Source organism: Lepus europaeus, chromosome 3 (genome assembly GCF_033115175.1).
Source record: "Lepus europaeus isolate LE1 chromosome 3, mLepTim1.pri, whole genome shotgun sequence".
NCBI classification, from domain to species: domain Eukaryota; kingdom Metazoa; phylum Chordata; class Mammalia; order Lagomorpha; family Leporidae; genus Lepus; species Lepus europaeus.
This window is the reverse complement of record NC_084829.1, coordinates 43,167,897-43,193,990: the sequence shown is the minus strand read 5'-3', so window position 1 is coordinate 43,193,990 and position 26,094 is coordinate 43,167,897. Positions and strand designations below refer to the sequence as shown.

General features: G+C 52.1%; 1 protein-coding gene across 1 annotated transcript in view; it reads right to left on the bottom strand.

The window, feature by feature from the left end:
• CUL9 (cullin 9) overlaps positions 1 to 24,762 on the bottom strand; it is a 40,606-nt gene extending 15,844 nt beyond the window's left edge. The window contains exons 1-25 of the mRNA XM_062186156.1: positions 24,159 to 24,762; positions 22,760 to 22,914; positions 21,958 to 22,458; positions 21,371 to 21,503; positions 21,034 to 21,227; positions 20,371 to 20,776; positions 19,775 to 19,967; positions 14,654 to 14,861; positions 12,337 to 12,533; positions 11,749 to 11,966; positions 10,676 to 10,922; positions 10,484 to 10,589; positions 9,733 to 9,960; positions 9,390 to 9,480; positions 9,040 to 9,211; positions 7,351 to 7,456; positions 6,982 to 7,077; positions 6,552 to 6,727; positions 6,149 to 6,282; positions 5,625 to 5,804; positions 5,146 to 5,255; positions 4,849 to 5,031; positions 4,548 to 4,708; positions 4,042 to 4,270; positions 3,765 to 3,945 (exon numbers count right to left, since the gene is read on the bottom strand). Of these exons, the coding sequence (XP_062042140.1) occupies positions 3,765 to 3,945; positions 4,042 to 4,270; positions 4,548 to 4,708; positions 4,849 to 5,031; positions 5,146 to 5,255; positions 5,625 to 5,804; positions 6,149 to 6,282; positions 6,552 to 6,727; positions 6,982 to 7,077; positions 7,351 to 7,456; positions 9,040 to 9,211; positions 9,390 to 9,480; positions 9,733 to 9,960; positions 10,484 to 10,589; positions 10,676 to 10,922; positions 11,749 to 11,966; positions 12,337 to 12,533; positions 14,654 to 14,861; positions 19,775 to 19,967; positions 20,371 to 20,776; positions 21,034 to 21,227; positions 21,371 to 21,503; positions 21,958 to 22,458; positions 22,760 to 22,914; positions 24,159 to 24,753 (5,200 nt within the window). The 5' untranslated portion in view covers positions 24,754 to 24,762. The remainder of the gene's footprint in view (positions 1 to 3,764; positions 3,946 to 4,041; positions 4,271 to 4,547; positions 4,709 to 4,848; positions 5,032 to 5,145; positions 5,256 to 5,624; positions 5,805 to 6,148; positions 6,283 to 6,551; positions 6,728 to 6,981; positions 7,078 to 7,350; positions 7,457 to 9,039; positions 9,212 to 9,389; positions 9,481 to 9,732; positions 9,961 to 10,483; positions 10,590 to 10,675; positions 10,923 to 11,748; positions 11,967 to 12,336; positions 12,534 to 14,653; positions 14,862 to 19,774; positions 19,968 to 20,370; positions 20,777 to 21,033; positions 21,228 to 21,370; positions 21,504 to 21,957; positions 22,459 to 22,759; positions 22,915 to 24,158) is intronic.
• Positions 24,763 to 26,094: the final 1,332 nt, after the last annotated feature.

Here is a 26,094-nt window from a genome sequence, read left to right as displayed (position 1 = left end):
CCAACGGCAAAGGAAGACCTTTCTCTCTCTCTCTCTCTCTCACTGTCCACTCTGCCTGTCAAAATAAAAAATAAATAAATAAAAATCATTTTAAATTTACTTTTTAAAAAGGATTTATTTTTTATTTATTTGAAAGGCAGAGCTACAGAGGGAGAGGGAGAGACAGAGAGAGATCGTCTATCTGCTGGTTCACTCCCCAAATGGCTGCAACAACCGGGACTGAGCCAAGCTGAAGTCAGGAGGCAGGAGCTTGTTCCAGGTCTCCCATGTGGGTTCAGGGGCCCAAGTACTTGGGCCATCTTCTGCTTCTTTACCAGGTGCATTAGTAAGAAGCTGGATCAGAAGTGGAGCGGCCAGGACTCAAACTTTTGTCCATACAGGATGCCAGCATCTCAGGTGGCAGCTTAACCCACTATGCCACAATGCTGGCCCCTATTTATTATATTTTTAAAGATTTATCTTAAGATTTATTTATTTGAAAGTAGAGTTAGAGAGAGGGAGAATCAGAAAGATCTTCCATCTGTTGGTTCACTCCCCAAATGGCCAAAATGGCTGAGGCTGAGCCAAGCCAAAGCCAGGAGCCTCTTCCGGGTCTCCCACGTAGGTGGCAGGGTTCCAAGCACTTGGTCATCTTCCATTGCTTTCCCCGGTGCATTAGCAGGGAGCTGGATCAGAAGTGGAGCAGCCTGGACATGAACCAGCATGGATGCCAGCATTGCAGGCAGCAGCTCAACCCACTACACCACAATGCTGGCCCCCACACATGCGACTATTTAAACTGGCTAAAATTAAATATTCAGTTCCTCAGTTACATTAGCCACATAGCAGGTGCTTAATAGTCATGAATAGCTATCACACTGAACAGCAGAGAGAACTTTTCCATCATTACAGAAAATTCTATGGATGGTATTGCTAAGTGATTTTAAACTTGTATCTAGCCAACAGCTGAAGCTTATGGCACCAGAATCCCATACGGGAGCGCTGGTTCAAGTTCTTGCTAATCTGCTTCTGATCCAGCTCTCTGTTAATGTGCTTGGGAAAGCAGTGGAAGACTGGGCCCCTGCCACCCATATGGGAGACCCCGTGGAGTTCCTGGCTCCTGGCTTTGGCCTGGCCCAGATATGGCCATTGTAGCCACTTGAGGAGTGAATCAGAGGATGGAAGCTCTCTCTTAGTCTCTTTCTCTGTCATTCTGCCTTTCAAATAAATCTTTTAAAAAAATTGTATCTAATAAATTTTACACATATGTATGTATATGTGAATATATATATACAAATGCAAATAGAGCAAAACTGACATTAGAAATTTTTTAAAATAATCATCATAATGATACATTTTCACACACCTCTCTCAGTAGATGAAGTAAACAAAAAAATTAGTAATTTTGAGGCAGACTTTTTGTCCAGTGGTTAAACAGCTTTTATCCTACTTTGGAATGGCTGATTCCCAGCTTTGCCTCCTGACTCCAGCTTTCTGGCAATGCAGACGCTGGGAAGCAGCAATGATAGCTCAAGTAAATCAGTTCCCACCACCTGCATGAGATCTGGATTGAGTACCTGGCTCCTGGCTTTAGCCCAGGCCCTGCACCCTCGCAGGCATTTAGGGGTAATCCAGCAGATGGAAGAGCTCTGTGTCTCTCTATATCTCAAATAAATGATTAAGAAAAAAAATTTTAAGACCTCTATGGAGCAAGCATTTGGTGTAGGGGTTAGGATGCCATTGGGCGGGCGTGGCGCTGTAGGACAGTGAGTAAGCCTCCGCCTGTGGTGCCAGTATCCCATATGGGCACCAGTTTGTGTCCCAGCTGCTCCTTTTCTGATCCAGCTCTCTGCTATGGCCTGGGAAAACAGTAGAAGATGGCCCAAGTGCTTGGGCTCCTGCACCCACTTGGGAGACCCGGAAGAAGCTCATGGCTCCTGGCTTCAGATGGGCCCAGTTCTGGCCGTCGCAGCCATTTGGGGAGTGAACCAGTGGATGGAAGACCTTTCTCTCTGTCTTTCCCTCTGTCTGTAACTCCACCTCTCAAATAAATAAATAAAATCTTTTTAAAAAATGCCATTTGGAATGTCCACATCCCCTATCACAGGGCTTGGGTTCAAGTCCTGACTCCACTCTCCATTCCAGCTTGCTGCTAATGTACATCTTGGAAGGTAGCGAGGTTAAAATTGTAGGTTCTTGCCACCCATGTGAGAGACACATATTGAGTTCTCAGCTCCTGGCTTTGGCTGGACGCAGTACCAGCTGTTGCAGGCAATTGGGGAGTGAACCAGCAAATGGAAGATGTCTTTCTGTTTCTATATTTTTCTACCTTTCTCGCTCTTCCTTTAAAATAAATAATAAACTGTTTTTAGAAACAAATTTTAAAAGACCCTTCTTTTTAACATTTACAAAAATTAGTGGGGCAGTGTCGTGGTACAACAAGTTAAATCACTGCTTCTGATGCCGGCATCCCATACAGGAATAACGTTATGAGTCCTGGCTTTTCCATTTCTGATCCAGATTCCTGATTATGTGCCTTGGAAGGCAGAAGAGGCCACCCACATTAGAGACCAAGATGGAGTTCCTGGCTCCTGGCTTCAACCTGGTCCAGCCTGTTACAGCCATTTGGGGAGTGAACCAGTGGATAGAAGATCTCTTTTACGTTCTTTTTGTCATCTAGCCTTTCAAAATAAATAAATCCTTTTTTAAAGTTAGTATGATTATAAAAGATGTGAATAATACTTGTACAATTAATAAGGTCAAGAACATACATCAGCTAAAGAATACATATTCTTCCTTATCACACATGGAATACAAAATTTGACCACCTACTAGGCCACAAAGGAATTCTCAATAAATTGCAAAGCTTCAAAATCATAGAAACCATGTTCTTTGGCCACAATGGAATAAAGGTAGAAATCTAAAGAAAAAGATAGGTAAACAAAGAAATATTTGAGAATTTAAAAAATATACTCATGAAAACTAAAAGATCAGACAAGAAATAAAAATGGAAATTGGAAAATTCTTACAATTAAGCAGTAAAAATATTACATTATAAAAACTTATGGAACAGTCCAAACATCCATAGACAACATAAAGGATAATTATATTCACACATGGAATGTGATTCAGTAACCCAAAAGAACAAATAAATGACTCAACTGACAGCATGGGTAACCCCCACAGACACGTCATGTGAAAGAAATCAGACACAGCAAAGTACATCCCATTACGTGATGTTAAAATACACACAAAATATGGTGATAAAGGGAAGAATAAGGTTATTCTAGGAAGAAGATACCGACTGGGAAAGGTCCAGGGGGGATAAGGCCTTGGGGGTGCTGAGAACATTCTGCATCTTGATCTGGGAGGTGGATGGGTGAGTGTATACGAGTACAATAAATCATTACATCTTATAATCAAGATGGGCACAATTCACTAAATACTAGTTATACTCTGACAAAAAACATCTTAAAAACTGCACAGGTTGCAGCTGAACCAGTATTCACAGGGAAATGAATAGCCTTAAATATTTTATTTGGAAAAAAGTCTCAAAAGACTGAAAATTAAGTAAGCATGCAACTTGAAGTCAGAAAAAGAAAAGAGGACAATGTATAGAAGTGGAAGGCAATCGTGAGGGCACACTTTCCATTCTCCTCCAGGAGCCTGCTTTCCCTAGAGACCACTTCATGTCCACACACTCCTACCCAAAGATCCTCTCCTTCTCCTCTCCTGCCACCCCACAGCTCATCCCAGTCTTTGACTCCCTCTCCCTAGATCCTCACTCTGGCTGTAGAAACTGGAGAAGCGGTCGAGCGCGTCACAGAATTCTGCCGGAAGGCACTTTCTGGGATGGTTCAGATAGCAGAGCGGGGAAACCGGCCAGCAGCGTGGTGACAGCACCAGTACAGAAGCTGGTGGGCTTGGGTCTTCAGTAACTAGTTCTCTCTCAGCCTCCTCTTCCACCTGAAGAACAGAGGGGTTTCAAGGGCCAGGGGCTCCCTTCTTGGGTCCGGTCTTCTCTTGCTCTCCTATTCTCCCACTCTCTCCCTTTGCTCTTACCTCCTCTTTTTCCAGGCCCTGTTCCTCCTCACCTTCCTGCTCCAAGAGCAGCTTATCAAGCTGCCGGAGCTGGAAGAGGTGGAACTGGCGCTGCAGCTCCTCAGAGGTGGTCAGGCTCTGCAACATTAGCTGGGGGAGGCGGTTGGGAAAGCAGAGGCCAATCTGCTCCAGCACGGCCCCCTCCAGCCAGCTGGAGCCCAAGCTCAGGAGACGGTCTGCCATGTAGTGTCTGCAGCACACACAGCCGAGCCCAGTCTCAGGGTGAGTGCCAGCGTGGCCCAGGCCCAGCCTCCCGCTTCTGAATGCAGGTCCCTCTGCTGCGGCCAGCCTGTCATATGCTCTACCTCACTTTCTCCTTCCTACTCCCTTCCCACCAGTGCAGGACCACCTCCACATCCTAACCTCTCCTCCCCACTGCCTACTCCCTCATCTCCCTCCTCAAACTCCAGCCTTGCCTCTCTCTGAAGCCTCAGCCTCCCACCCCTTCCCTCTCAAGCTGGACTCACTGGTAGAAGTGCTCAAAGGTAGTGGCCAGCTCCAGCCCAGAAAGGACCATGATGGGCTCCAGGTGCCGCTGAAGCTGCCCCAGCTTTTCCACTCCAGGGGCTCCACCGAGCAGGCCACCCTGGATCTGCTGGTCAATGTGCCTGGCAAACTGCTCACTTATCTGGGGGCAATGGAAAGGGCTCTGGGCACACGACGAATGAGGGAGTGGGGAGTGGAAGGGGGTGAAAGAGGGGAGCAGAGAGAGACGAGCACAGAATACGCTTTTTCAGCCCCATGCACTGCGAGGCTGGCGGGACTCACGTGAGCGGCAGTGAGGAAGGACTGCTGCAGCAGGGCGCCAGAGAAGCCGCTGCGCAAAGCCAACGTGAAGGCTGCCCGCGACCCAAACAGCTCTGAGCCTGCTCTCTGCAAGTGCTCATAAAGTTTACAGTAACGCGGCACAAAGTCGGGGGCTCTCCAGGCTGCAGCCAGGAATCTGCTGACCTGAGGAGAAAGGGCAAGAAATAGAAAAGGAGCAGCACCACGCTCACCAGCCCCCAACCCCACGCCGCGCTGCCAGCCACCCTGCTGGCACTGCTTCAGCTGGCAGAAGCCTACCTGCTCCTGCACCACGCTCAGCCAGCACTGGGCTATGTTCCTCAGGCTGCTGCTTGGGAGGACGGCTGAAGGTGCAGGGCTCCGGGCTCGACCCTTACTGCTCTTGCTGACTGCGGAGACACAGGGCAGAGGAAGAGGCTTCATCCCAGCCTCTGACGGCATCCAGGAACTGTGGGTACTCAGCCCCCGGAGAGGCCCACAGCAGAGCGGTCAGAATAGCATCCTCCAGGGAAAGGATGCCAGGTACCACCACTGCCTCCAGCGGGGAGTGTCCGGCCTGTGCCATCATGTGGTCTGGCCCTGCCAAGGCAACCGCAGGAGGGACTCCAAATTCAATAAATCTATAGCAGGCTAATTTTTTACGTTAATCAGTTTGGCCCGTGAATGATGTTATAAATGTCCAAATGGCGTTTGGCAGAGAAAAGGCTCCCCACCCCAGCCCTGGGCCCTCAGCTCATCTGGCTGTGGCTGGGACTTACAGGGCCGAGCAGATGGCTCAGGGGAAGCCCCAGGAGGCGGCTCCACGTGCACCAGCAAGTGGCAAAGGCGCCGAACTCGAGAAGCAAAGGATGCTGCTGGGCTCAGGGGGATCCGAGAGCACTCTCTCTGCTCCAAGTACTGACCCAGCAGCCACCCCAGGGAGCTGACACCTTCTGCATCTGCAAGAATACAGGTTGGGAACAGGTCTCCATGGGAAGGAGGGACAGCCAGCCCAGGGAGGAGGGTGAAGGAGCACACAGAAAGGTTCAGGGGGCAGCAAGGCCCTAGCCCACCCCTCACCGAGGTTTGCTGCAGCTGGAGTCTGGGGATATGGTAACAGGGTGGTGGGGGTGGGGAGACTCAAATACCGGTCTCAGGGAGCAGTCCCTGGGGTGGAAAAGACAAAGGAACACTGAGGTGACAGCCTTCAGGGATAAAGACGGGAACCAAGAGAATGCACTCAGGTGATCCCTGGGGATAACTAGAAGGCACCAGTTAGTGGGGTTGGCTGGGGGGTGGTTACCGGGGGAGGTGATGTTCTGCACCAGGGGGCTGACCAGGGCCTCCCAGCAGGTCTTTCCCAGTGCTTGGGCAGCCTCATCATCAGGGAGGAAACGATCAGCAAAATTCTGCTCATGGCGCAAAACCCTGTTCAGTCTGGGAACAAATGGTGTATGGTCAGGATCGAAGGCACAGACTTTCCCGAGGCCTCCTCCACTCACGTGCAGTCAGCCCCCAATCTCCCACGCCTGGCCCTTTCCCCCAGTGCACCCCTCCCAGCACACACTTCCCACCTGTGTTCACTTTTCCCCTTGTGTCCTGGCTGAGCTTTCCCCTTCACACTCCTACAGGGGCCAACCTGCCTCTCCCCAGGTCTTACACTGTTCTGTTCCCCCTGACCATCTTCCTCCTCTGGCCCCACCCACCTGGGACAGAGCTGGAGGAGGCGCTTGCGGTCCTCTGCTATGTCCCTGCTCCAGGCTTGTGCCCGGATTGTGTAGAAGAGACACGTACGGCGGCACAGCTGCTCCCGGAACAGGGGCCAAAACGTAGGCTTGGGGCCCAGGACCTCCACACCCCGAACCCGGGTGTCGATACCGCCCTGTAACACGCACAGACTTATCTGTCATCTTGGCCACAAAGCACCACCAAAGCCAAGCCTCATGTCCCAAGTTTCTTAGAACTGCTCAGGACATCCCCATAACTCAGTAACTCAACTCGTTCCTGGGCCACCTCCCAAGCAGACTAGGAAGGAACCGTGGCTAAAGCCCTGGCCTCCAAACCAGAGAGCGTAGCCGCTCTGGAGACCCTGAGCTACTTCCTGATCCACAGCCCCAGCCTCTTCCCATGCCTCACCTGCTGGCAGCGCTTGATGCGAATCTGGATGACGGGCCAGAAGCGGGTCAAGTTTTCCAGGAGGACCACGCGACTGGCAGAGGGGATCACATTCACCTGGCAGGGCAAGGGGAGGAGGGAGAGAGTGAGCTGCCACCTCCAGGAGTAGGCAGGAAGGACTGCTGACAGCAGTCACCTGGTGCCGGCGTGTGCCCTTCACTTTCCCTGCACCGAGCCCAGGGAGCTAGGGGCTCCACTCTCACCACTTAGCAGGTGAGGTGGTGCCTTCACAGGAGGAAGAGAGGTTACCACTCCCCAGGGCCTGGGTCCTTCCCATAGGCCCTGGGCAAACATGGGGAAGGGGAAGGGGAGGGGCACATGGGTCCTCACTGTGTTGAGTTCAGTGCTGATACAGCTGGCGCTGTCGCCCCCAAACACCACCACCCGGGCTGGCATGTAACTGGAGTCCTCACTGGCCACCAGCAGAGTCAGCTGCCTGAGAGAGGAGAGGGCAGTCAGTCATACCAGGAACCTGGTCCTAATTCACAGGCTACAGACACATCTGCCTTCCCCAGACCCTCTACTCTTCCCTTTAGATTCCCCTCAAATGACCTCATCTAAACAGCTTCAACTGGAAATTAATACTCAAGTGCCCCCAAGTCCACAGTTCTACCCCAGGCCAGGCTCCTGCACTCTCATATCATGTTCGTCCTATAGGCAGCTCAAAGTTAACAGGCCCAAGTGGAATGATCACCTGTCCACACAAACCCGCCTGTACCCTTTGCTATTTCTCTCTCTTGGGCAATGAAACTGACAGCCATCCACCCAGTACTCAGTGTGGAATGCCGTCACTGTGGACTGGCCCCTCCCACAGCCGCCCTCACCTATCCAAGTCCTGCAGGCTCCTTCCAGTGTCTTCCTGTGCCTGCATCCCCACTGCTGCTGCCTACCTAACCACACCCATTTCCCAACCAGTCCACCGCATACACCTCCCAACTCTCCTTCCTGCCACGGTGAGCTCTCTAAATAAAAACCCAGTCTGTCTCTTCCCATCTTCAATTTTTGGAATCAAGTTCGAACTTCTTAGCTCATAAAACTGTGAGGGGCTGGCACTGTGGCGTAGTGGATAAAGCCACCACCTGCAGTACCAGTATCCTATATGGGTGCCGGTCCAATCCCAAGGCTCTCTACTTCTGATCCAGATCTCTGCTATGGCCTGGGAAAGCATCCTAAGATGGCTCAAGTATTTGGGCCCTGGCACCCATGTGGAAGACCCAGAAGAAGCTCCAGGATCCTGGCTTCAGATTGGTCCAGCTCTGGCCGTTGTGGCCATTTGGGGAGTGAACCAGTGGATAGAAGATTTATCTCTGCCTGTCTCTCTGTAACTCTGCCTTTCAAATAAATGTCCATCTAAAAAAATAAAAAAAAGGAAAGAAAACCCTCTGTGACATGCCTCTGCCTACTCTTATGGCCTCCCCTCCTGCCACACTGACACACACCCCCTTCCTCCCAGCCAAACACAATTATTTAGCCCCCCTCCATCCAGTAAGCATTGTTTCTTCCATTTTGTGCCTATGCCATCTGTCTGTCTGGAGTATTCATTGTCGCCTCTATCTAGAGAACACTGCTCAGTCAACTCCTCCTTCTCTTACCCCTCACTGGCCTCAGGATCCAGGACACAGGTCAGTCGTGATGCCTTTTCTTACTCTGATCTTCTAGCCCGGCTCCCCATCTACACTGCAAGCTCCCTGAATAAAGGTTCCGTAATTCACTGTCCTTGTTTCTCCAGGTACAAATGCCTGGCATTAAACAAATGCCAGTTTAAGCACAGGGTGGTTTGCATCTGCTGGGATACAGGTCACCAGCTCCAGAGACTAAAGATGCCTATTCTATGTAAGACACAGCCAAATGTGCCCATGTGTCTATGTGTTCATGCACAAAATGGGTTTGAGGGTGTCCCTCAGGCATGGGGGTTATGGGCGGGGCTGTGCAGGCGGGTGCTCTGGAGATATGTATCGCAGCTATCTGAACATTCGTGTGTATGTGTGTGTGTGTGCATGCACACGGGTGTGTTCACACCTAATAAGAACTCCTCGGTGCATGTGCAAGGTGATGAAGTGGGAGCCGGTGCTGCCGTTGGACTCCCAGTAGGTCTTGGGGTTGCGGTCCGTCAGCTTGCTGGCCCGGTGTGGGTTGGAGGACACCTCCACCTTCTCCCAGCACTTGTCCTCTTTTACTTCCACACTGGAGCCTGGGGGTGAGAAGGGAGGGGTGGAGGGCACAGCCCAATGAGTTGAGAGAGAAAAAAGGAAAGGGACCAGGGACCAGGGACCAGGGACCAGGGACTGGGACCGGGACTGGGACCGGGAAGGGAAGGGAAGGGAAGGGAAGGAAAGAGCAGGTGCAGGGGGAGCCAGGAGGGCACTAACCCTGGCAGAGATGCCTGAGGAACACGTCAAAGAAGGGGATGTTGATGGGTTGGTGGGTTCGTCTGTGGTCTTCAATCTGGCCCAGCACCATCTGCATTAGCAAGGGAGGAACATGAGAAAATATACAGAAACAGGTACAGAGAAAAAGTCAAGGTGTGCCAGAACACTAATTCCCTTCTCCTCAAATTCTAAAAGGTCCATATGGAGTACAGGTTAGGGAACAAGTGCCCCAGAGTTGCGGTCAACTGTACCAAACAGGGATCCCAAAGAGGGAACCACACCAAGTGCCGGTCCCCTACCCTGTGGCTTACGGCCTCTCCGCTCTGTGCCTTCGGTCCCTCACCTGAATGCAGCCAGCCAGGATGCTGGAGGTGAGGTTGCTATAGAGCTGGGCATGCTTCTCGCACTCCGCCACCAGGTCCCGCAACTCACAGCCCAGCAGCAGCTGAGCCGAGTGCTTGTCCAGGACTTTGGAGAGGACCTCTTTGGCTCCCAGACAGCAGAGCACCACCGCGTAGTCCTTATGCATCAAGGCCAGGTGATGCAGGAAGCAGATCAGCTCCTGAACAACCTGAACCCAGAGCCACACAGATTAATTTATGGGAAACTAAAGGCAGGGTACAGAAGGGCTGATGGCTGGGTCAGCAAGGGAAATGAGCTGGCCAGGATTTGGGGGAAACTTGAAAGCCCACAGAAAGTAGGGTACCGAAGACAGGATGGTTTGAGGTGCTGGGACCTCAGGGTGAGCTGGCAGATGCAAAGGTCAGACACAGCTCCCCAGGTTTCTTCCTGCCAGGGCCAAGTTATAGCTGAAGAGCCAACCGTGGTTCCTGAGCCTCCCTCCACAACACATTAACCCTGAAGGGTGGACAGCAAAGAATGGTTTGGTGACTGAGGGCTTCTTCTATACCCAGATTATAAAGTCCAGGTGCTGCTAAAAGGTTTATAACACAAAGACTCCTGTTTCAGAAACTATTAGAGGACATTAGCTTTCCTCTTCCAACCTCCATGCCAGTGCCCCAGACCCATTCACAAAGGCCCCAGAGCCTCCCAAGGTAGCCTCCCCCTCCGATCCCTTGCCAGGGCTCTGGTACCTCAGAGTCACTGCCAGAGCTACTCAGGCAGTTGAGGCAGGGCTCCAAAACCTCGTGCCAGGGGAGGACCGTTGCCTCGGGGTAATCCAGCAGTCGGGCCATGGCCCTAGTGGGAGGACAGAAGCCAGTGAAGTCTCAGCACCCTGCCAGCTTCCCTCCACCCCGGCGCACAGATGCCTTCCGGCCCCGCACCTCAGCACAGTCAGCAGCAGAGATTTGTTGGGCCCAGGGGCATCCAGCATCCGCAGCAACAGGAGGAAGGGCTGGGTCTCCCGCTGGAGGCGCCTGAGGAGGGGCCTCACGGCATCCCCTGGGCTGCCCTCACGGCACAGCACGCGCTCCAAGTCCAGGAGTAGCTCTGCAGATGGGCCCCCAACCAAGGATCGAATCAGCAGCTCAGGGGACCCTTCCTGGCTCTGGGTGCTGGGGGTCTCCAGTGCTGCAGCCCAGAAACACCAGAGGGGAAAAATGTGTACGAAGAGGAGTCTTACAAGTTGCTCAAACTGAAAAATGGGAAGGTCTAGAAAACCACCCCAGAATTTTCCTCCCAGACTGAAGATGCCTGTAGTTTTTACCACACTCTACAGGATTTTTTGGGCCTCAAATATATATACCTAACCCACAACTTAGAAAAAAATCTAGTAGCAAACATTGTCAATTACACACAAGATATTTTTAAATCTCATCCAGTCACAGATCATCTTTTATATTATCAAACATTAGCTGTACCGAATATTAGCTATTATAATAAATATTAACTATTATGATTATATCCATATGCTATTAGCATGGCTTCTGAGAGAGGAACTAAGACGCATTGTTTACTGTGATGTCCCTCCACACTTCTGGGTTGTCACTTGCTTTTTAAACCCAAAGGGGCTTCTTCCCCATGATATCAGTATTTCACATTTGTAGCCACAAACTTTCTGTACCATAAATTGCAATTCCTCTCAAGAGGTCTCCCTGGATGTCATTTCAACCAACTTTCTTTTGTCCAATAAAACTAGCCCAAACCTAGCCCATGCCAATGTTACGTTTAAGGCCATCCAGAGAAGGCAATTTTCTTGCCCCTATGCTAGAACCTCCTTTTTCTCTGGGTCAGGAAGTCCTACATAAGCCCTAATTTAAGCACCGAAACCTTGACCCATTTCCTGAATTTGCCTCTTGTCTTTCCAGGAAGGGGCTGGACCGTACGCCATATCCTTCCCAGCCCCGGGCTGCCACTGTAGGGTTCCCCGGCTGACCCGCCCACTGCACGATGGTACCTGTGTGCTCAGGACGGCACAGTGGCTCTGAGTAGCGATTGAGAAGCATCATGAGGATGGTGCGTGTGGTAGGCATGGGCTCTGTCCCCGGTGCTATCCCTGAGAGCCTAAACAAAGTGTCTCTCAGTTCCTGGGTTATAATCTGGTCTCCCAGAGTGTGGTGGTTGCACAAAAGCAGGTTGAGCAGGAGCAGGCCATTTCTCACTGCAGAGGAGCACCTGGGAGGAGGGAGGTGACCCAGGAAGAAATTAAGAGAGTGAATGCATTGGAAGAAGGGAAGCCAGTGCAGGGGGTCCTGCAATTGGGGAAGCTCTTGTGGTCCCTCTGAGCCAGCACATCTGGCCCCCTGGCCTCTGGCCCCTCCTTTCAAACCCATGAAAGAGGGTCAGGGTCTCTCTTCCCTCTCGGTGGGATTTCTCTGCCCCCAACCACTTGGCCTCTCTTCCAGTGAAAGTCAGAGCAGGCCATCAATGTTTAATCTGGGGGTGACAATACGAGAATTTCTGAGGAGCACGTGAGCCTCCGCAGAGGAGCAACAGGGGTCTGGGACTCAGCAGGAATGTGGAGTTTGGAGGGAAGTGCCCTGACCCCTCTGTGTTCAGCATCAGGACCACAGCTGCAGGGACAGTGAGGAGCAGGCTCTCAGAGCCTGGGCGTGTGGCTGAGTCGATGCTGGCGAAGATCTCTCTGGTCATCTGGGCATCAAACAAAGGTTGGATAGGATCACGGCCAGTCATGAAAGCAGGGCTCTCCGAGGAGCTGGCAATGGCCAGCATCTTCAGTGCCTGTGAGGGGGGTGTGGAAGCAGAGTTAGGAGTGAGCAGAGCCTTCACAAAGAAGAGGAGGGTCAGGGCCATCATTCTAGACCTCAAACTTTGGACTGCTGAACTGTTTGCCCCATAGGTAGAGCAGGAGATGGAAATGGAAAAGGAACTGATGACAGTAAATGCTAGGGAGCTGGGGAGGGTTATGGGATAGGAGGAAGAAAACAAAGCAAACAACAAAATCTAAGGCTGGATAGTGAAATCCGCCTGCCCTTTCTCTCCGCCCCATGTGCTCAGCACCAAGCCCCTCCCTTTCATAGCACCTAGGTATCTTCTGAGGCTTTCCTTCAAGTTCCCATCTCTCTTGACCCCTCCTCCCTTTCCAAAACTTCTTTCCCCTGAGTTCTAGGACTTCTTAACCTCCTGGCTCTCCTCCTCCGTCTCTCCTCCACCTGGTACTCGCAAACTGAAGTTCTTGTTCCCTTTCTCTTCTCACTCTGTGCTCCCTCCCCAGGCAATCTCTTGTCCAATCCCAAGCTTCTATAACCACTGGATCCCAAGCCTATGTGCTCTGGCCTTAGCTAGCATCAACCTATCTCAACAAGGCAGACTGGTCAGAATTACAAATATACATATTTGTAATATGGAAACTCACTTGCTGGCCCTATCGGGGAAAACCAAGTTAAAATAAACACTATATCACAAGAGTGGAGAATGTCTCTCCTGGTGACAGGGCTGACTGAGCCAGGAATGAGTCTCAAGACAATTACCCTGGCCAGGGCTGGACCCTCTAAGCAATTGCTACCCAAGGAAGCTTTCTTTCCTTAGTTACCCCAGCCTGTCTCAATTAGCTGAATTTTGTATACCTGAAAGTATATACAGTATGATGGAATTTTACTGCAGGGCAAGAATTTAAATTTGTGAGTACAATACTGTATTTTGGTTAGATAATTGAGAGGATTGGGGAGTTCTTTGAGTGCACATAGCCTAGATTGTGAACACATGGCTATTAGAAGGAACAGAACCTAGTTGGCCCCATAAAGGAAAGAGCCTCCCAGCCTCTCCCAGGATCACCTGCTGTTAAAGAGGACAGGTGCTTCCCTCCCTCCGACTGCCATTATACTGCTGAAATCCATTCTCAGAACTGCTCCAGCTGAGCCCAACCTGTCTCCCTCTGGGACCTCAGGCTAGACAGTAGTCCTCTGCCCTCATCACTCACCACCACACCAGCCAGCACTTCAGTCTAGAAGTTAGGAAGCCAATTCTCCTGTAAGCTCCCTTGGCCAAGAGCCTTCCTTCCCTATTCTCTGGGCAGGGTGGCAGGGCAATGGGAGTGCTGGCTTTGTTTTACCCAATCTGGTGAAGGAGTTGCTTCTAAGGGTACCACTCAGATAAAAGAGTAAAAACTACTTTCAGGGACCAACACTGTGACGTAGAAGTCTAAGCCTCCACCTGTGGCGCTGGCATTCAATATGGGTGCCAGTTCCTGTCCTGGCTGCTCCTCTTCCAATGCAGCTCTCTGCTATAGCCTGGGAAAGTAGCAGAAAATGGCCCAAGTGTTTGGGCCCCTGCACCTGTGCGGGAGACCTGGCGGAAGTCCCTTGCTCCTGGTTTCAGATGGGCCCAGCTCCAGCTATTGTGGCCATTTTGGGAGTAAACCAGCAGATGGAAGACCTTTCTCTCTGTCTCTCCCTCTGTCTGTAACTCTACCTCTCAAATAAGTTAATTAAAAATGTATATGTATATAAAACCACTTTTAGTTCAATTGTCCTATCTAGAGACTTCATCTTTAACTGGACACCTAACTAAAACTAAAAGATGTGGGACAGTCAATATACCCAAAAACTCAACTCTCACCCTTCTCTTCATACCTCTTACAACATTCTTCACTGAGCAGACAGCCACCTCATGTCCCCAGTTGCCCCATTTTAAACCTGGGCATCATTCACAAAAATTCTCTTCTCCTTTCTCCAAACATGTGCACAATCTCCAAGACTATGCAGACTGCACTCTTAAATCCACCTGTACCTCCCCATGCCAATGTCTACACACTGGTCCAAATCTCCGCAGTACATCCCCAGCAATCCCCCAATCTGCCTCTCTTGCCCAGCCCTCTCTCCCGCCAGGTCCTGTGCACTCACCGCCAGCCCTGCCTGCTGCACTAAAACAGAAGTCTTGTATTCTTGCATGCAAACCAGCACAGCGTAGATGCCACCTTCCCTGGCAAAGAGCGGGCGCCACTCGTGCTTGGTCATGAGCAGGTAGAGGAGGCGCAGAGCCAGCACCACCACCATCTTCTCTCCCACTTGGTTGGTTAACAACTCCACTAGGGTCTTCACGAGCTTCTCTCTGCGGAGAGAAGAGACATGGGGCTCCTCATCCGAAGGAGTCTTGCCTGACTTCCCAGCCATGACTCCAGCTGACTCCTGCCTAATCCCACCCACAAGACCCAGCCCACCCCCCACCTCCAACCTGTTTGCCTCAGTCTTCCTCTGAATCCCCTCCCCTCTACAATCTAATTGGTCCTGGATCCTCACTTTCTGAAGTGGGCAGAAAAGCAAAATGGTCACAAATCCTGGCTCATCTTTTCAAATACATCACAAATTCAATGTAATTCTAATCAAAGTGCCTAAAAAGTTTTTAAAAGCCACAACAGGAAGATTCAGACACAGGAAGAGAAAATATGCAAGAACAGTTAAGAAACATTTGGGAAAAAATAGTAGTGGATTTGTCTACCGTCATCCAGATACAACTATAAACATGTAAAATACAAATATAAACATATGCAAATCAAAACACTGGAATTGATGCAGGGTAGCCAAACAGATGACAGGAAAGAGACGGCCAGCATCTCAGCCACTGATAAAAAAACCATGTATCAATTAAAAGGTGGTATCAGGGGCCAGCGCTGCAGCACAGTGGGTAAAGCCGCCACCTGCAGTGCCGTCATCCCATATGGGCGCCGGTTTCTAGTCCCGGCTGCTCCTCTTCCAATCCAACTCTCTGCTATGGCCTGGTAAAGCAGCAGAAAGATAGCCCAAGTGCTTGGGCCCCTGCACCCGCATGGGAGATCCAGAGGAAGCTCCTGGCTCCTGGCTTCAGATCGGCGCAGTTCCAGCCATTGCAGCCATTTGGGGAGTGAACCAACGGAAGGAAGACCTTTCTCTCCGTCTCTCTCTCTCTCTCTGTCTCTCTCTCACTGTCTATAACTTTACCTATCAAATAAATAAATAAAATCTTTAAAAAAATTATAAAATCTGATGTTGGGGTGAGAGTTTGGCATAGCGGTTAAGACACTTCTTGGGATGCCTGTATCAGTGTGCATGAGTTTGACTCTCAGCACCACTCCTGATTCCCAGCTTCCTGTTATATGTACCCTGGGAGACAGCATGAGACGGTCCAAGTCCATGGATCCCTGCCACCCACATGGGAGACTTGGGTAGAGTTTCAGGATCCTGGTTTAGCCTGGCCCAGCCACAGTTGTTGTGGGCATTTGGGGAATCTACCAACAGATGGATGATCTCTCTCCATCTGTCAGTCTCTTTCTCTGCCTTTTTTAAAATGATTTATTTATTTATTTATTTGAAAATCAGAGTTATACAGAGAGAGAAGGAGAGGCAGAGAGAGAAGGAGAGGCAGAGAGAGAGAGAGAGGTCTTCCATCCCGTGGTTTACTCCCCAGTTGGCTTCAATGGCTGGAGCTGCGCCGATCCGAAGCCAGGAGCCAGGAGCTTCCTGGTCTCCCACGCGGGTGCAGGGGCCCAAGCATTTGGGCCATTTTCCACTGCTTCCCCAGGCCATAGCAGAGAGCTGGATCCAAAGTGGAGCAGCTGGGACTTGAACCGGTGCCCATATAGGATGCTGACACCGCAGGCAGTGGCTTTATCCACTATGCCACAGCACTGCCCCTTTCTGCCTTTCAAATAAAATAAAATAAATTAAAATTTAAAGATAAAAATAAAATGTGATGTGAAGTCACCTTGTTATTCACTTGAAAAAACAAAAGTTGGAGATTTGGGCCGGCGCCGTGGCTCAACAGGCTAATCCTCCGCCTTGCGGCGCCGGCACACCGGGTTCTAGTCCCGGTCGGGGCACCGATCCTGTCCCGGTTGCCCCTCTTCCAGGCCAGCTCTCTGCTGTGGCCAGGGAGTGCAGTGGAGGATGGCCCAAGTGTTTTGGCTCTGCACCCCATGGGAGACCAGGATAAGCACCTGGCTCCTGCCATCGGAACAGCGCGGTGCACCGGCCGCAGCGCGCTACCGCGGCGGCCATTAGAGGGTGAACCAACGGCAAAGGAAGACCTTTCTCTCTGTCTCTCTCTCTCTCACTGTCCACTCTGCCTGTCAAAAAAAAAAAAAAAAAAAGTTGGAGATTCGCTTTATACTACTTACAAAAACAAATTGCAAAGGGATTTTAAGATGAATGTTAAGGCCGGTGCCGCGGCTCAATAGGCTAATCCTCCGCCTGCAGTGCCAGCACCCCGGGTTCTGTCCCGGTTATTCCTCTTCCAGTCCAGCTCTCTGCTGTGGCCGGGGAGTGCAGTGGAGGATGGCCCAAGTGCTTGGGTCCTGCACCCCATGGGAGACCAGGAGAAGCACCCGGCTCCTGGCTTCGGATCAGCGTGGTGCGCCGGCCACAGCGTGCTGGCCGCAGCGGCCATTGCGAGGTGAACCATCGGAAAAGGAAGACCTTTCTCCCTGTCTGTCTCTCTCACTGTCCACTCTGCCTGTCAAAAAAATAAAAAAAGAAAAAGAAAAAAGAAAAAAAAGATGAATGTTAAAAAGCAAAGATCACAGATATTTTTAGAAAATATAGGGAAGTATTTTTATAATCTTTCAATGGGACAGATCTTCCTAATAGGACACAAAAGGGGCCAGTGCTGTGTCATAGCAGGTTAAGCCTCCCCCTGTGGCGCTGGCATCCCCTATGAGTGCTGGTTCAAGTCCCGGCTGCTCTTCTTTCCCACTGCTTATGGCCTGGGAAAACAGCGGAAGACACACAGTCCTTGGGCCCCTGCACCCATGTGGGAGACCCGGAAGAAGCTCCTGGCTTTATATCGGCCCAGCTCTGGCTGTTATAGCCATTTGCGGAGTGAACTAGCGGGTGGAAGAGCTCTCTCTGTCTCTGTAACTCTGCCTCTCAAAATAAATAAATCTTTAAAAAAAATAGGACACAAAAGTCTTAGAAGCCAGGAAAAAGCTAAAAAATGTAGCAACCGAAATACCTGAAACTTCAGCACAATGAGAGACAGGCAGAGTGGACAGTAAGAGAGAGAGAGACAGAAAGGTCTTCCTTTTGCCGTTGGTTCACCCTCCAATGGCCACCGCGGCCAGCGTGCTGCGGCCAGCGCACTGCGCTGATCCGAAGGCAGGAGCCAGGTGCTTCTCCTGGTCTCCCATGGGGTGCAGGGCCCAAGGACCTGGGCCATCCTCCACTGCACTCCCTGGCCACAGCAGAGAGCTGGCCTGGAAGAGGGGCAACCGGGACAGAATCCGGTGCCCTGACCGGGACTAGAACCAGGTGTGCCAGCGCCGCAAGGTGGAGGATTAGCCTGTTAAGCCAGGGCGCCGGCCGGCCATGTTGTTTTCTCCAAGTCGCCTGCTCAACTCCCCTTCCTGCTGCCTGGTATCCCATTGTCGCTCTCAGAGGATGCACAGGGCAGAACTCAAGACAATGAAGCTACAAGAGTCATAACCCGAGAACAGGGTTGGGACAGATGGGAGATTACAGATGGAGCTCCGCTGGGACAGAATCCGGCACCCCGACTGGGACTAGAACCTGGTGTGCCAGCGCCACAAGGCAAAGGATTAGCCTATTGAGCCACGGCGCTAGCCAGGGCTATCACTTTATTTTTATCTCTAAAACTTCCTAATTTTGTTTAAAGTAAGCATAAAAATAAAGCTGATATGATTTCTCAAAGGCAAGCAAAATATCTGAAACATAAATAATAGAGAATTAATATCTACCCTACAAATCCACAAGGAAAAAGGCATACCCGATTTTAAAGTAGGCAAAGAATTGAAACAGAGTTTTTATAGGAGAAATAGAACAAATGCAGGCGAAAATGCCCAACTTCACCAGAACTAAGAAAGTGGTTACTGACAACTTGAAATTTTTGGATTATAAATATGGTAATGCTCAGTGTTGGTAGAGGTAAGGGAATACAGATCCATTAGAACACTGCACTTGGGGCTGGCACCGTGGCTCACTTGGTTAATCCTCCACCTGCGGTGCCGGCATCCCATACGGGCACCAGGTTCTAGTCCCAGTTGCTCCTCTTCCAGTCCAGCTCTCTGCTATGGCCAGGGAGGGCAGTGGAGGATGGCCCAAGTCCTTGGGCCCTGCACCCGCATGGGAGACCAGGAGGAAGCACCTGGCTCCTGGCTTCAGATCGGCGCAGCCATTTGGGGGGTGAACCAACAGAAGGAAAACCTTTCTCTCTGTTTCTCTCTCTCTGTCTATAACTATATCTGTTAAATAAAAATAAAAAGAAAGAACACTGCACTTGCACCTTACCACAGTTCTGTGCAGCAATACAAATGATGAGGCAGCCCCACATGGACTAACATGGGAAGACTTCTAAGACATAGTGAGGCAAAAACCAGTTGTAGGGACATGTAGACTGTGATTACTTTTATTAAAATACAAACTCAGAAAATGCTCCATTTCCAAACACACAGTTACAAATGCAAATCCACAGGAGACCTGAAGGATACACCAGTGATGACAGTGCTGAAAGGGGACTATGGCTTTTCATTCTATAATATTCTTCTAGATTCCTCAGAGCTTTTAAAAACAAGAATGTATTTGCATATTATTTGTGTAATTAAGTAGCGAAGAAAACTGAAAAATAAAAGGAAGGAACGCACAAAGGAAAAAGAAAGAAAAATCTCGAGCTCTAGAGCCAAAAGCATGTTGGACTGCATCTTGGATTTGCCATCTGTAAAACTCTCAACGAGTTACTTGAATTCTCTTGGCTCCATTTTCTCATCCATAAAATGGGATAACAACACTCAATGCTTGCTCCAATGATGGGCAGACTTTGAGAACTCATGTGAAATCCCAGCACAGTGCCTGGCACCACAGGCATACTCTAAGAACATCAGCCATCACAACATCCCTCCCTCCTGCCCGGCTGCCTCGGGCCCACCCTTCCTTTGCCCCCAGCCTCTCTGATTCTGGACCTCATAGCTCCTTCCCACCTACAACCATACACTCACTGCAGACAGCTCCACCCAAACTTCCTTCCCTGCACATGCTAACCTCAGCGATCGATCAGGACGAACCAGGGGGTGGTCTTGCTCAGTGGCCTCCTCCACAGCCTGGGAGAGGGCCGAGAGCCCTGAGAGCTGCAGGTTTGTGTCCAGACTGGATATCTGCACGGTGGCCACGACCGCTACCACATGCTGATCCAGGGAGCTGCGTGGACCAGGACCCCGCAAGGCTCGAGCCATTTCTGCAATCGATGGGGAGAAGGCGGTGGCTGAAAGAACTGTGGCACCTCCAAGCTGCAAGTCTTTAAAGGTCAAGCCCAGTCATCCCATCAACATTTAAATACATTATCCGTTACTGTAGCTTGCATCTGGAACCTTTCCAATTCTGAGTGAAGGAGCTCATCGGAGAAGATGGAGTTACCCTGGAAAACGAACCCTCCTTTTCCAGAGATACCAAAGAAAAGGAGTGAAGGCTTAGAGACACAATCAAGGTCAGAGGGCAGACAGACCATGATTCCAAGGCATGTTTCCCTGTAAAAGTGACCTGACTCCACAGCTTTCCCCCTACCCTATGTACTCCGGCTACTGAGCCCACCCAGGACTTGCTCCAACATCTTCGCCCTCCCTTCTCAGAACCCGACTCACCACTGGCCTCCTCCTTCACCTCGGGCGGCAGAACCATGCCCTCGGTCACCAGAAGCTGGTTAAACAGCTGGGAATCACTCTGTGCCACGGGGGGTCCAGCCTTTGGCTGGGCGGGCTCTGTCTCTGCCTTAGGGAGCGCAGCCTTTGCTTGGGGGGGCTTAGCCTCTTCCTGGGAGATGCTGGCCTCCAACTTGGACTCCTCTTCTGGATCTGGGGTACAGGAGTGACTCCGTGAAGACGAGGAGCTGCTCAGTTCATCAGGTAGGAGCCCATACTTGGTGTAGACTTGGGAGCTGAGCAAGTCACTGAGGGTGTTGCCCTCAAGCCGATGACTGAGGATGCCCAGCAGACCCTCAGCCATCTCTACAGGCACAGAGATGTCACCCAGGGCCTTCTCACCCAGAGTCTGCCGACAGAAGAGGGATGCATTTCAGGGACAAGCAGTGATGGTAGGGTGGCCACCCGCTGTGTGCCCTCACCTTCTACACCCGACACCCTCACAGCATTTGCCTCTTTCCCCAGCAGAGCCCTCATATTCTCCAAGCTCTAGCTCCAGCCTCCCCTCAGGGTGATCCCACAGTCCAAACTCCCTTCAGAGAGTCCCACCTCTAGCTAACAACTACACCCTCCCTGCCACCAAATGTAACCTTGGGACTGTAATACCTTATCCACTTTCTCCTGAATATTCTGGAAAATTGGCTGCTGCTCGCTTAAGTCCAACTTCTTGATGAAGAAAAGCAGCTCCCACCACTCAGCCTGGGTCAGGTACCCCAACTCCTCACTCTGCTGGGGCTCAGGCTGGAGGTACGGCAGAGAGTAGGGCCCATCCACAGGCTTCCAGTCCCAGGCAGGAAGGGCTGCGGACACAGGCACAGGGGTGTCAGCACCCAGTAGGAACAGTTGACTTTCAACCTCTGGGGCGGCTCCTGCTCACAAGTGGCTTCAGCCCAGTCCTTCCTCCTCTGTGCAGACATATGCCATCCTTGTCCCTTGGCCTCACCTGTGTCCAAGAGGGTGGCTCCTGTCCCCTTCTCCACAGCTGAGGCTGAATCCCCAGTGGCCTCCTCAGGGCCCAGGATCTCCAGCATGTGCCAGTGCACCCAGTAGGTACGGCCTGTCGACTGCCAGAAGACCTGGCATGAGGGAGGAAGAGAGGAAAGAATACGGAGGCCTCAGTGCTCTGAGCCCCAGACTATGAAGTCTCGAGAAGACATGCCCAGGCCCAGATCTAGGGCACACTCTCAGATAAACACCCCACTAGGCTTGGAGAAATCTCCACAGAGCAAAAGGCTCCCACGCCCTCTGAAGCACAGGCCCTGCCTCTCTGCCCAACCTTCAGGTCTCTGCTCCCACCCTTCTCCACTGGCGATGGGGGGGCATCTCCATACAGCAGTCTGCTCCTGGGGCAGCCTCTCCAGGACCTCACCCTCCAAGGGCACCCTCTCAATACCTGACCCTCTTTTACCACTCCAATTCTCCTTGCGTCTTTTTTTTTCCCTGAGTGGCCTTCTAGAGCCTCTTTCCTGGAAGCTCAGGCTGTACCCCACCCGGAACAGACCTCCAGCAGTGTCCCACGCACACACCCACCTGCACGGGAGGCACGCCATTGTTGCTCTGCCGGAACTCGCCCTTGTCGCCGGCACTGATCTCCTCATAGTCATCCAGCATCCGCACGCGCATCCCCGGCTGCAGTGTCTGCTGTACGTACTCACCGTAGCCACTGCGGCTGGAGAATTCAGAGCGCTGGCGGAAGGCCTGCGCTTGCCTTCTGGGGGCGGTGACGATGGTGGGGAGTAACAGGGGAGGCCCTGAAATGCACGGCTGAAAAATGGACCGCGTCGGCCGGGGCAGCAACGTGCCCTGTTCACTGAGGTTCCGGGCCCAGCCCATGCTCCGCACCAGCTCTGAAATGAGGCTGCCCACAGCCATACTGAACTCCAGCTCCCGCTGTCCCCGGCTTTTCTGCTTCATGGGGCACGGGGAGCTCTGGTCTGCAGCTCCTGGGTCTGGACTACTGTTCAGCTGGTCCAGCAGGGAGGTGACACAAAGGTAGCGTTTCACCAGCGAGAAGAGCAGCTTCCCTGGGATCTGCGGGACACAATCCTTGGCATAGGTTCACTTCCTCCTGGCTTCAGCCTCTCCCACTTCCCCTCCTCTAGAGAAACAGGCTTGCAGGCCTCAAACTTCTATTTGTGTGAGAAACATATAAACCACAGATTCCTGGGTTCTAACTTCAAAAATTCTGAAGAGAGAGGAGTCGGGGGCAGGGCATGGACCTTCATTTTAACTAGCTCTCCGGGGCTCTGGGGCTGATGCCCAGGCCTGGACCAGCTTTTCAGAAATAACGTCTTGGGCTCTGTGCTCAGCACCCCTCCAGCCAGCAGAGTACCTGAGGCAGGTGAATGCCCTCGAAGGCCATGCAGTGCTCTTCAGAGGACGTGGTCTCTGCAAACAGCTCCAGCAAAGTGTAGCGGCTGTCAAAATCCATGTGCTGCTCGATGCCATCTTGCTGGCTCAGTGACAGAAGGACGTGAGCCCGGCTCCCTGTAACCCACAACCGGTCTGCACCTTCTCCATCCCAAATCCCTTCTCCCTGCCTTGCCTAGACTTTTTATCCCCCTCCCTAGAGGCTTCCCAACTTCTCTGTGATGAGACCCACAGCAAGGGATACATTTTACATGTAGCAACAAATGCACCTAGAACTGAAACATAGTTCAGGCTACAAAACTTATCAAGTCCAGTACACTGATGTTTTGTTTTTTAAAGAAAAAAAATGTTGGTTGTAACCCATCAAATGGGTTTCACAACCAGCTAATCAATCGCAACTCACAGTTTTAAAAATGTACATCCTGAGCCAGCTTTGTGGCACGGCGGGTAAAGCTGCCACCTACAAGGCCAGAATCCCACAAGTGTGCCAGTTTATGACCTGGCTGCTTCACTTCAGACCCAGCTCCCTGCTAATCACCTGGGAAAGGCAACAGAAGACGGCACAAGTGCTCAGGGCCTTGTCACACACATAGGAAATCTGGACGAAGCTCCTGGCTCCTGGCTTCAGCCTGGCCCAGAGCTGGCCATTGCAGCCATCTGGGGTGTGAACCGGCAGATGGAGTATCTCTCTTTCTCTTTCTTTCCCTCTCTCTCTTTCTAGCTGTTGACTTTCAAAATAAATAATTTTTTTTAAAAATGCAAATCTACCCCATTCTTTTCTCTGCGATTGCACTAAGAATGAACACATGAGGGGTCAGTGCTGTGGCACAGCAGGTTAAGCTGCCTCCTGCAGTGCTGGGATCCCATATGGGCATCGGTTCAAGTCCCAGCTGCTCCACTTCTGATCCAGCTCCCTGCTAATGTGCCTGGGAAAGCAGTAGAAGATGGCCCAAGTCCTTGGACCTCTGCACCCAGGTGGGAGACCCAGAAGAAGCTCCTGGCTTTGGACTGGCCCATCTGTAGCCATCATGGCCATTTGGGGAGTGAACCAGAGGACGGATGCCTCTGTCTCTTCCTCTTTGCAACTCCACCTTTCAAGTAAACAAATAAATTTTTAAATAAATAACATGGATTGAGAAATTTTTAAAAAATGGATCCATGAACCACGTATTAATGACTTTATCCTGTTTAAGTACCTGAAATAATACATTGTTAATCTATTACTTTTCCTTTGCACTGAATTGGTATTAACCAAGAGCTACGTGTTCTTACAGAGCTGGGAAACCACTGTTTTTTCTGTTCCTATGCCACGTGGCCCCATTCTTTCCAACACTTTCCTTCTTCCCCCGGCCGTCTCTTACCAGCATCGTGGGCTGCCAGAGCCTGCAGCATCTTGCCCGCGCTCCGCCGGATCTGAGGCTCGGGGTTGCACAACATGTGCATCAGCAGGTCCAGGGCTCCCGTCTCCCTGAAGACCTCAGTGAGGGGCCCAATGCTGGCATAGGCACTGAGCACATGGATGGTGTGCAGCACGGCAGCTGGGAGGCTTGAGGTCCCGCCTTCCGCCAGCTGCCTGGCAGCCCTGCGCACCAGCGCCCTCACGTCAGCCTCCATCTCTCCCATTGCCACTTCGTCCAGGCCTCCTGGGTCTCGGGGAAAGCTTCCTGAACCCCCCGCTGGTTCGTTCTGGGGTCCCTTGGCTCGTGCCTGCTCACCTAACAGCCTGGGACAGCTGGCGTAGACCTCAGGGGCGGACAGCCACATGAGGATGTGCTCCGCCTTGCCTTCCTCCACACCCACTCTGCCCACCTCTCCACGCCTGAGGACATTCCAGCGGATCAGGTATTCAGGGTGCCCGTCATGCCCGGGCCGCTGTCGAATGAGTTCTTCAGGATATGCCTGCAGCCGGGGCCCCAAGGGCACCATGAGGTCCTCAGCACGTCGTTCCCCCACCATCGTGACCTCCTAGGATACAACAGGAGAAAGATAATGCCGTATGGGACTAGGGGAAGACCACACAGAGGGAGGCAGACTCCTGGAACAGGGGTTGGGCTGTGACAGACAGGAAGATGACAAACAGGATGGGATACATGTGAGCATCTGAACACACTGAGATCTATAAGAGAAGGAGAATGCAGGTAAGTGACAACACCCAGGGCGGAAGTCGAGCAGGACGGTCTGCACAGCAGAGCCTAGGAGCTGAGGAACACAGATCTAGCTTGGACGGGTGACATGGGTGAACGGGAAGGACAGTGCGGCCAGAGCCAGGATGTGCAGAAACATGGGACCAGGTGGGGGCAAGCACGGAGCACGCACGCCAGGGAACATGAGGATAAAGAGGTGGGCCACAGCAGACTTGGGGAAACACAGATGAAAAGGGACTGGGATGGAGGGGCAGATGACCAGATGGGGAAAACGGTGACAGCCTTGTAAAAAGGGGAGAGGCCCAGGAACTGGGTAAAATGACAGAAGAAAAAGACTAGGTCCCAGGTCTACCTACGCTTTATGTATGGTAAGGATCTAGGGTCATGGGGCTGAAGGCAGGGTGCGAGGCGCTACGGTACAGACTCCAGTCCTAACGTGACTCTCAACTCCGGTACAGACTCCAGTCCTAACGTGACTCTCAACTCCGCTCTTTCACTTACTAAGTGAGGGGGAGGAGAAACGAAGGATGTCGACCTCACGGGGGCAGGGGTCCCCTCCCCTGAGAGGTAACCAGGGATGTGGCAACAGGCACGTGACTAGCGAAGGCGAAGTCAAATGATTCCATAGGCCTATAGGGGGGGCGGGGAAAGGGGTCTAGACCTGGAGCCCAAGCCTGCAGACCAGCTGGGCAGTGCAGGAGGCCGGTACGGACCCGACCGGACCGGGGAAAGGGTCTGGAGGGCAGGTGAGGATGGCGAGGTGCGGCCCGAGGAGGCTGACAGCACCCAGCGAATCTCAGAGGGCAAAGCCCAGTTCCTCTCCTCCGCTCCACGGAGACTGGCTAAGGGACCGGGGAGGGGTCGGGAGAGGGACCGCGTCCGCGCAGAACTCTCCTCTCACCTCCCACCGCCCGGCTCGGCCCTCGCTGGGACCCAGCGGCCAGTCCCGCCGCGCTGGCCCCGCCTCCCCAGCCGCTCCCTTCCGGGTCACACCGCGAGCGCACGCGCGGCCGGGCAGCTACGGGTCCCCCGGCGGCCCACGCCCAGCGCGGCGGAACGGCGCGCGAGCGGAGCATGCGTGCTGGCCGCGGGCGGCTGCGTTGAAAGCGTGGGCATAGCCCGGGGGATCGGGTCTCCTCGTTCTCTCTGCAGA